This window comes from Primulina huaijiensis, chromosome 10 (assembly GCF_012295235.1).
Source record: "Primulina huaijiensis isolate GDHJ02 chromosome 10, ASM1229523v2, whole genome shotgun sequence".
NCBI classification, from domain to species: domain Eukaryota; kingdom Viridiplantae; phylum Streptophyta; class Magnoliopsida; order Lamiales; family Gesneriaceae; genus Primulina; species Primulina huaijiensis.
This window is the reverse complement of record NC_133315.1, coordinates 13,792,206-13,802,780: the sequence shown is the minus strand read 5'-3', so window position 1 is coordinate 13,802,780 and position 10,575 is coordinate 13,792,206. Positions and strand designations below refer to the sequence as shown.

General features: G+C 33.8%; 2 protein-coding genes across 4 annotated transcripts in view; one reads left to right on the top strand and one right to left on the bottom strand.

The window, feature by feature from the left end:
* The window catches only part of LOC140986489 (SKA complex subunit 1 homolog), a 6,607-nt gene extending 2,104 nt beyond the window's left edge, over nucleotides 1-4,503 (top strand). Inside the window, exons 3-9 of one of the 2 annotated variants that reach the window (XM_073454756.1) lie at nucleotides 345-457; nucleotides 548-620; nucleotides 3,031-3,098; nucleotides 3,242-3,347; nucleotides 3,442-3,471; nucleotides 3,804-3,917; nucleotides 4,209-4,503. In XM_073454756.1, the coding sequence (XP_073310857.1) occupies nucleotides 345-457; nucleotides 548-620; nucleotides 3,031-3,098; nucleotides 3,242-3,347; nucleotides 3,442-3,471; nucleotides 3,804-3,917; nucleotides 4,209-4,286 (582 nt within the window). In that variant the 3' untranslated portion in view covers nucleotides 4,287-4,503. Of the gene's footprint in view, nucleotides 1-344; nucleotides 458-541; nucleotides 621-3,030; nucleotides 3,099-3,241; nucleotides 3,348-3,441; nucleotides 3,472-3,803; nucleotides 3,918-4,208 lie in introns of both variants that reach the window. The other variant, XM_073454755.1, reaches the window with a different exon arrangement.
* Nucleotides 4,504-4,547: 44 nt separating this feature from the next.
* LOC140986490 (Golgi SNAP receptor complex member 1-2) lies at nucleotides 4,548-9,450 on the bottom strand. Of its 2 annotated transcripts, XM_073454759.1 has the most exons (7): nucleotides 9,264-9,418; nucleotides 8,855-9,163; nucleotides 8,551-8,747; nucleotides 7,885-7,974; nucleotides 7,727-7,798; nucleotides 4,929-5,058; nucleotides 4,548-4,757 (listed from the first exon to the last, which is right to left on the bottom strand). In XM_073454759.1, the coding sequence occupies exons 3-7, from the start codon at nucleotides 8,740-8,742 to the stop codon at nucleotides 4,660-4,662; spliced, it is 582 nt and encodes a 193-aa protein (XP_073310860.1). In that variant the 5' UTR covers nucleotides 8,743-8,747; nucleotides 8,855-9,163; nucleotides 9,264-9,418; the 3' UTR covers nucleotides 4,548-4,659. The 2 variants fall into 2 exon arrangements, with proteins under 2 accessions (XP_073310860.1, XP_073310859.1); XM_073454758.1 differs by lacking the exon at nucleotides 8,855-9,163 and having other exon boundaries at nucleotides 9,264-9,450.
* Between the last annotated feature and the right edge of the window lie 1,125 nt (nucleotides 9,451-10,575).

Genomic DNA, 10,575 nt, shown 5'->3' with positions numbered 1-10,575 from the left:
GTATTAAAGTATAATCAAGGACTTTATCTATGCTGATTGCATGAGAATACAGATAAAGTAAACTGAAACCATGAAAAGTTAAATTATATTAAAATAAAGATTGTTTATTACACTTGAGTCAATAAAATCCCTAGCCAACCGTTGGCTTGCAGGGCATCTACTCTAACATGAATTAGATCTAAGCATCTATAATCATGTCTGATACATTTATCTTTCGAAATGATTAAATGAAAGGCAATCTACAAAAAAATTTCAAGCCTGAGTTCAGACTAAACTCTAAGAGGAATGGGAATGACAAGCTAATCTATGAACTGAATTGAGTGATTTATTCATTGTAAGTGCAGAAATTAATAGAGGCAGCCTTGCGACAGCAAAAGAAATTGGAGACAGTTTCTGCTTGTGTTCCTTCATATATACCTGAAAGAATTACTAGTATCAATACAGATACGAGCAAATGGTATTATACAATTTGTTGAAGCAAAAAATTGTCTTCTCGACTGATTGATCGGTGATATTTCGTTTCCTTCCTTGGTGTCATCAGTTATAGGAAGCAACCAGGGATCAGCCAAGTAGATCATGGAATCGAGTCTTTAAAACTTGAGGAGCCGGCACCATCCAAAGTGAGGAACCTCTGGCGTATTTTTTTTAATCCAATTGTTTTATTTACTCATTCAATTTTTCTCGGTGAAAATTTTTCATTATTTTAGTTGTGTCTAGCACAATTGCTTAAGTCAATTGCAGAAAACTCAATGTGAGTCAGTAAATTTTGAGAATCTTTTCAAATTCTCATCACGAGAATAAGATGATTTAATGGTGAAATTATGATATTAAGAGGATGAGTTTAAATGTGACTTAATTTTGACTGTGATAACGACTAGTATCCATCCTCTCCTTCTAATATAATATGTAAGCATAAGAATAATTTGGAAGTTAGAGACCTTGAACATCTTCAGTATTTGATCTTTGAACATGGAACTTATGGAAAAACTGGGTCGTGAAACCTTCTACGTCTCTGTTATTAGCAAACTTAAATTTGGTGCATGTGATGGAACAATACTCATCTAATGCATGTTCTGATGATGTGGATGTTACAAACTTTCCTCCTTGCTATGAGTGAGACAATGGAGACTCACCTGCCTAGCATTATAAGATATTAACTATCATTAACTTGAAGGATTTATTGTAGCAGTTGTGTCATAATCAAGTAAGGAGAGATGATAGGTTTAAGCCTTTTTTTATCTTTTGAATCTGAAATGTTTGAACAAGAATGTAGCAGAAGTTTTAAATTTTTTATTCTCGAGTACTCCACAACAGTGTGGCCTTAATCCCCGTTAATTTATAGTGAAATAACTGTATCATAATCTATCCAAAGAAGCCTTGTCATGATGCATTCATGGTGACAACACAATACAACCTTTAATGATGAGACTCTTCACATACTTGAATTCCTTACCTATAAATAGGACCCTAACTCTAACACTAAGTTATCATACAATCTTCTCAAATTGCATAATTGAGCGTATCTAATTCTCGCACCTGTATGTGGCAAAGGGTCTAGGAGACAGGGAGTTTAAAAGAAGATACTAGTCTAGGAAGGGACAGTTTGGTTTCAAACCGTATATCAACAACTTAAGTTTAGAGAATACTTGTGTTATAAAATATAAATAGTTTCTAAATTTCTATACCTTCTTGAAAAATGTCTCTTGAGAATATTTTTTTTATGAAAATTACTTTTTTTATATATGTACAAATATGTTCAGTTATGTATATATTCAAATGATTTTCTATGTATTAAGTATCACGTGATCTCTTAGTATGATGTATAAGGAAAAAAATTTCAAACCGCGAAAATAAGTAGAAAAGTTGTTGATTACGAATACGACTCTAACCGATAGGTAGGAGCATAGACTAGTTTTGTCCACAAAACTCACTCTATTTTCCCTATCTAGTGGGATAAATATTCAGGATCCTTATTGTAGATACAGAGAACCATTTCTATTGTGGCCTACTTAACGGGATAAACAACTAAGTCTTTTATCAATATGCATCAAAGGGAAACCATTGTTTTTATTGTGCCAACGCGACATTAGTACATGTCCTGTTAATGTTTCGACATTTTAAAACGTTAAGATGATACCTAGTAACATAGCCTTGGTCATATGATGTATGTAACTATAAAGATGACTACTTGAGAAAAATCTTTACGGATGCGAAATGATACTTTTTAAGCTGCCGATTTTAAAGTAGTATGTCTGTAACTTAATTCTACCAATATAAGGCTTATAACTAATTACTAAGTGATTTTATTGCTTCTCTTCTTGTCTTCTCAGTCTGTGTTTCATTTATTTTGGTCAAGAAAGGTTGTTTGAATTTTGGATTCATCAATATGCTCAAGTTGAAGTTAAATGTGTTCAAGATGTCGATCGTCATTAAAACTTCTTTTTGATGATTTCTGTTATTTAGTTTTTCGTTTAATTTGTTACCATCTTCTGTAATGATGTTTCTACAATGTAAAATGTTTCCTCTATGTTAATGATGATGAATTTCTGATTCTATTGATGAGATGATACGAGGAATTTTATCTTTGAATTCAAGTTTGGATATTTGGCAGATAATTGTGTTGCACTGCTAGGCTCATAGCGCTCTTCAGTTGATCAGCTAGCTAAAGACTTTTGAAGCTGTTATCCGAATTGTACTGAATATAGATTTAGCGACAGTGATTAGCTCATTCTTTTATCTTTAGTAAGGAGGAGAAAAACTGATCAATCAAGTCTAATAGTCTATATTCCTTTATATCGAAGATGCCACTTTAACTGAGTCAATTTCTTCAGCATATATTGTGTTGTTTCTTCAATGGTGCCACTCTTTAAAGTTGTTAAAACTGACTGGTTGGATATTTCTGAAGGGTTCATCCCTTCAGCTAGCAAAACTTGTCTCTTTCCCCCTGGAACAGATGGGACGCTGAAACTGTGATTGAATAACCAAATCGACAATTTCAAACATTTTTATGATTCTGGCTTCTTATTCCAGGAGAAAAAGGGTCGGGCCTCGCCTCCAGTGTGGTATATTACTGGTGACGAACTAAATTCCTTGCCATCGTAAGTGACTTATATTTTGGGTACCCTGTTGTTCCACTGCATCTGAAATATACAAACTACTAAACCACGTTAAGATTATTTTCAAATTTCATTATATATCGAGTGTCCCTTTTCCCAATGGCTCAGCCGTGAGTAATCTGCAGGTACATGAAACAAAGGCTCACTTTGGATAAGGTCAATGCCGCAATTGGTGATATGGTAACATATGCTGAAGCAAATGCCCAGCTTATCACAGCGCCAAGAAAAAAGGTTATTTTAACAATTCTTTTTTATTTCTCTTCCTCGTGTACTTGAAACAATTCTTCAATGCTGACTGGATTCCAATTTCTTTTGTGTTGTGAAGCTGACAGAGAATAACTTGGACCGAGCTCTGGTAAGTGATTCTCGTTGTGAGGCCAGCCTTCTTGTGGGTAGGTGGGTGGTTCGTGGTTGGCGGTATTCCTTTTAAAGATGCAATCCTTGAGGAAAGAGATCGATTAGAAATGCGAGACTTTCTAGTGCTGGGGACCTATTATTTTTATTATATGTCGCCCTATTTGATTTAGAATTGAGTGCAAGAGATTCAAATTTTATCATCGATGATATAGAACTGATATAATTTACAGATGACTCACATGTTTTCGTTCCTTATGTGTCTGCTTCAAATTTTTTGGGTTATCAGGGGTACTTGGTGGACGAATAGTGATTTCTCTTTAACATGCTCAGGAATTACGTGACATTGCAATGATGGATGCAGTGAAGGGAAAACACTTCTTCCTGGAATCTGATGTCAAAGGGCCTGCAATGAAGCTTGACAATACCGGAAAAGCAATATTGACGGTTAGTGATTCTTATTCACTAATGAAAACACACATGATTTTTAATAAATATTCGTAAGTTTATTAGTATTCTTCTGATTATTTTAAGGTAGTATGATCCTTGTCCTTCCAAATGTATCTCAGCTTAGGTGAAGGTTTTGTTCCTAAGATATTTGCTCCACTATTTTGCTCATGATTAGCCAATTTTATTGCATTCATGTTTAATTGGCTCTTCCGCTTCAATGCATTTTGCTGATTGATTTCATCAGACACGAATCAGTCTATCCATTTTCCCTTTCTTTTGGCCTTGTAGGTCCTTCGCCACCTCGGTCGGATAAGTGAGACTCGAGTTGGACATCACCGTGTGATCATCCTACTGAGACCACAATGAACCATTTTTATGTGATTGTTTTTTGCTGTAAAATCAGTAATAGATGGACATTCATGGAAGTTCCCCTCCCATATTTTCAGACCGTAGGGTTTGTGTTATTATGTGAGGCAGAGGATTCCAAGTGTGAGAGACCAAAGGAAGAAATTGAGAGCTAAGATTCAAATATCTAATACAGTATACTGATTTTCTTTTTATTACCTTTTGTTGAATTTTTATGCGTTGGTATGTTACCGCTAAGAAAGACTTTCAATACATGTAACATAAGCTTGGCTAAGGATAATGCGCTAAATAGGCATGTAAAAATCAATACATTGATGTGAATATTTCTACTGATGGAGAAAGCATCATTTTCAACGACAAAGTAATATCTATTTCACTTCGAAAGCCAATAAATGATAAGAAAGAGTGTACAGGCAGCGATAACAGCAGATAGGATGAGTGTGTCTCTTGATTTCTTTCTTCTGATTGAACCTGAGAGGAAAGCATGATCACCAGATCAAATACTGGTTTTTGAAGGAAAGTTGAATTTTGTTTGGATGGGTCTGAATTCGGTTGAAAGTTCAAACAATTGGTGTGATAGAAAATCAAGAATATGAATTTTCATATGAAGAATCAAACAGCAATGGTGGTTTCAAAAATTACCAATTAGGCCACGAATTACTGGATATTTGTCGCTTAGTAGTTTCACTTTTCCTTGAACATCACTAAACAAGGTCCGCTGGGAACCCAAAACAGTCCTAGTCGCTTGAGCTTGACTTATAACATCATCAATCTGTAATAGATAGGTCAAAAATGCTTTTAAGAAACAAAAATATGCATGATCGTAATAAGTTAAAACTTCTTATAGTCATTACAACGACGACAAAGACAGCATGCAACAAGAATTGGGGAAAATATAACAAAATTTTATTTTACTGTCCCAAAATCAACTTGGGATGTATCCTCGTGAAATATAGAGGATAAATTCTCCTTTATACACGATAAGTACATTTAAAAAATCATTTTTTTCTTTGATCAAGTGAACATATAAAGAAACAACATAACAATATTAAAACCCGGTTATTAATGTGTATGCGCCAATAGTGTTGCGGGATAAGGTCATGAATGAAGAGGTCATGGAAAGATTGATGCTATCATCACAATAGCACTATAATGCTCAAGCAAGAAAACACAACATTCTTCTATGCTCGAGTAATTTTTGTCACTTTCAACGAGCATANTGTAAAACAAGTTGAGGTTGATTGAAAAAAGAAAATGAACTCAAACTTGAGTTCAACATAAAGAATCTCGAGCTTGAGCTCTTACACCAACTTACGCTCAAAATGTTTTTTGTCAACATGTTTACGATCTCATCTTACAGCTGTAAAGGGAACTAATATTGTAATATCTTTAGAAAATCACAATCTTGTCTTTCCATGCTCAAAACAATTGAGTTGGTAAATCAACAAGCTCACGAGCCAATTCAGGCTCAAATTTGTCCCCTTTAGCTCTAATGGAGACTACAATTATGGTATCTCTCAAGCTAAGAAAACTCCAATCTTGTCTTTCCTTCTAAAAAATGTAGACTTGGTAAATGCATAACACTATTTTAACCAGGTTAAACAACAGCAGGGTGCTTGAAACAAACACCCAGAATGTAATAACTGAAAACTTAAATAACATTAATTATGGTTCTGATTGGCCAAGGTGGTGTTATAGAAGTTAATAAGTGTAGTGACAAAATGTGAATGTATTTAACTAGTGAGGAGAGGGAGTTGAACCAAGAAATGACAAGCATCTGAATACGACCAGAATCCATGCTAGGAGGGCCGCACATAGGCTGAACAAACACATCCGCGCGCGAAGATTTTTTGTTTCATATTTACACCATGTTTTTAGATTTTTCATTTTAACTTAAAAAAGCCACGATCTTCTAAAAGGCGTGCCTCAAGCCTTCCCATGGGACACACTACTTTAGTTGTTACATCTACTCACTCCAGATGCTTGGCTTTTACTACAATGAGTTCTACACGTAAGAGCAGATTTATTTCTTAAAAGAAATGTTACCTAAGTGAGTTTTGAATTATGGTTAAATTATTGACTTTGAGACAATTTTGTATGTTATTGGATATTAGAAATGTTACCTAAGCGAGTTTTGAGTAATTTTTAGATGATTGACTTTGGGACTGTTTTCCATGTGATTGGAAATGAGAAATTGAAGTTTGTGCTTATATAATACAATGGTTAAAATTATTGGAGATTACATATTGCATCTGGGTTAGCATTAGAAATCATTGAGGATTCAGTTTGTTGAATGCAGGGCTACATTGAGGTAGTTCTTTACTTGTAAATGTTTGTCCTGTAAGGACTGAGTTGATACGTAGCATGGTGATACTAAGGTAAATACGGTGTGGCTACATCTAGTAGTAAATGGGGATCATGCTGGGAATTTAACCTCAGCACCATCACTTTCATGTTGTAACTTCCATGGCTGCACTTTTATAAGCGCATTTATTCATTATGTTATGACCATACTGTCCTTGGCATGTTTAAGAATAAAAACATATAGACAGCCATCCATAAAATAAGATAACTCAGAGTAGCAACATTTATTCATGCTAGTTTTACGATTATACTGATGTTCGAAAATGTCGAAGACAAATAATAATATATTGAATATTGAGTTGTGATTCCATTCGGACAATTCAGAAAAGCTGGGGTAGGTTAGTAGTTATCTTGTTTATCCAAATCAGCAACATTCTTATACATGACACATACGGTTAATTTTGAAAGCAATAAACTATGTATTAACAATCTCATTACGATAATACATTGTCAAGAGGAGGAACGAGAATAATGATGTGTTCATTAAAGAATAATGAATATTGAATAGTAGTTTGTGCCCATTAGTTATTGCCAGTCGATGTTGCTGCAATGGCATCGTTATTCAGAATAAATTCAACTAAATTAGAGACGAGGTGGTATCCATTCTAACGTTTGTGTCAGTAAATCAGGGAAAGGGGAGATACCAAGGATATCCTAAGGGTTATATTCTTAGTTATTTGGTTGCTATAGTAACATTTCTTGACTGCTTATTTGAGAACATCAATGGCATTCTTGTGGCCCATGGTATTATCTATATGTGGTTTATAGGAGTTCAGATTGATTTATGGATGGTCTATTTATGAACTCTGACTGGTAAAAATGAATTCAGAGTGGATGATATCTTGTATGAATCAAGAAGGTTTGATGCTTATAATTGTCTATAATGTTCCTCACATCCAACATGGTAATTAGCTTTGTTTCTTGGCAGTACAGTATGGATGACAAACCCATAACATTGTGGAAGCTCCTCTAAACTCAAAATCATGTTCAACCATCACGAACAAGTTCACTATGTTATGACAAAAAAATTCTTGAGGAAATTGTTTATATGATAATAAGCATCTTTAAAATCTTACATGAGATATGCTACCATGTATGGCCGCTCTTTCCCGCAGTAACTGCGTTCTTGGAGATCCACCCCCAGAAGCCTGCATAAAATATAGCTTACAGCTACCAAAGGCATTTGGAAACAATTTTGTCACAACCAGAAGTCAAAAGGATTTAAATTTCTCACCTTGTACTCACTAATGTCATCTCTCACAGAACTGAGAAGCTCTGCATGCTCCTTCATTGAGATAATATTTCCCTTAATACGCTTAAATTCCTACAGAGTATCTGAAGTCAATTTCACCAACATAAAACTAATATGAGGGTCCAGCAGACTTATTTCAGAGATCCATGCACCATGTATATATAAAAAAAACTTTGGAGTCATTGAATCTAATTTTTTTCTAAAACTAAGACCCAGCAATTTCAAATCAACTGCAATCTATATCATAATATTATCATAACAATTAATACTCCGAGATATTTTCCCACCCACAGCTTAGGAAAAAAGATTAAAAAGGGAAATGGATATTAAGTTCATTGTCGGATATAGTCAATATAAAATGAGTCAAATCGCAGGTGTCACTGCAGTGCTGAGAGCCAGTAGACCATGCATCCTTTCACATGATTTTATATGTAAAATTAGTGAACGGTCACTTAGGATGACATGAGCCATCTAAATTCTGAAAGTAGCATTTTTGAATTTCACTGTAGTTTTAAGTAGAAAAGGCAACATAATAGCAAAATCAAACATCGTTTTATTCCTATTGTTGCTTAGAATACAGATCAAAGGTAATAAATACCATTTGCAAATCAAAAGATCACAGTCAAAACAACCAGGGTAAAAAGCAACCTGGGTGAACTCATGAAATATGTCCCTATGTCTAGCAAGTTTTTGAGTAACTGAAGTTGTCGGAGCAGCAGATGCAGCACATCTACTCATCGAATCATTTATATCCAGAAGCTTCTCAAGTAATGATTGGATCTCCATCTCCATAGACTTCCATGACCTGCTGGACCCGACAATAGGTGAACTAGTATCCATGTAACCTGGCAGCCCATGAAAGCATCAGAAACACAAGCATCATGCTAAATCGCCAGTCAAGAAAATTTGGCCACATATGCACAAAAATAACTGAGTACAGAAATTCTCATACTTTAAAAACAATGGCATGAACCATGGCAAAATGCCTTGTTGTGTCAGAGCATTATCCTGATATCTCCAGCCGTATAAAAAAATGGCAAAATGCCTTCCCAATTTCTTAATCATCAAATAAACTCACACCAGAGGTCTCTTTGCCCTAAATTCCATCCTCCACGGTCCAAAAACCCTCAATACAGCCCCACTTAACTCCAAAACACATAAATCAAATTCCATGTAGCAATGTGCATTATGTAACAACCACGAAAAAAAATCACTCAAAATCACAAATCCATATACAGACCATCATCCTACACAACATCTTCTGAAAATCACAGCAAGATCAGAACTTACACTAAGAAAAAAAAAACATAGTCTGGCAGCAAATTGAGAGGCCAAAGGAATGAACAACGAGAAAAACTCACCTCCTTGGGTGAAGCGAGCACCAAGCTTAGCGTAAGAGGAGAGCTTCACATCGAGATCACCTTCGATCTTCCTGGCCTCCTTCCTCAGCTCCTCCCAGCCCGACTCTTGCAGACCATCCATAGCCGGATCTACGCGTGTTTCGCTCTATACATTCAATAGTAATGAATTTAATTTGTGATTTAAATATTTTTTTTATCTATCACTAATTTAATTTAATTTAATTACAATTTAGAATGATGGAAATATCCATATTTGGACTAAAAGTTAATAAAATTTTGACATATAGAAGTAATATTTTTCATAATTCGAGTTGATTTGGAGATATGTCTAACCATCTATATTTACGAGACCATATTTGCAATGAAAAATCATAGTTTTGATATAAAAAATAGTGTTTTTTTATAATTTAGATTTGAGATATATGTAGATGAATTTTTTTAAATTATATTTATCAAAATTATCAAAATTCTTTATAATTTCAATGTAATTTTTTCCTTGACTCCTTTATTATTATTATTATTATTATTTTGAAGGTGTTGAAAATGTGAAATATTTGTGTTGAAAATTATAATGTTGAAAATTAGGTAAAATTAGGTGTTGAATATTGAAATTTGTGTGTGATGATGAAGGTAATGATGTAATTTATTTTTGGATTATTTGTAAAGATTTTCTATAAATAGATCTCTCATTTGTGAAGAAAATCACAATTGAGTTGAGAGAAAAATATTATAAAGTGTGTAGTGTGATAATTTTGAGAGTTTGAGATTTTTACTTTTTACCGTAAATTTTTACTTTTTCACAACATGTTATCAGCACGAACCTCTAAAAATCCTCCATATTTTTCCAAGCTCCAAAACAGAAGAAAAAGATAACAAAAGTAATATTATTTATTTTAATGTTTATTTATTTATTGTGTATATACTTAATATATAATATAATGTTATAATAAAATAAATTTTTCAAAAACTTGTTATAAATCCTTGGAGGATGTTAAGACGACATCCCACACTCCCGGTAAGGGATACGACAAGTATAAAAGCCTATAAGGTTTTTTAAACAAAATAACTTATGACACCTAATTATAATAATGTGATATGATATACATAATTATTTAAATATGACTAATATTATATACACCATATTATTACCATAAAATTATACAAATACATACATTTATTTTCTTATACACCAACGGTAATAAACGGTAACAAAACGGCTAGTTTTTGCTCTATAAATACAATCTCACAAATACATTCAATCACTCCAACTTTCTCTTCTTCTCTAAAAATTATTCTTCATCAAATTTTCGAA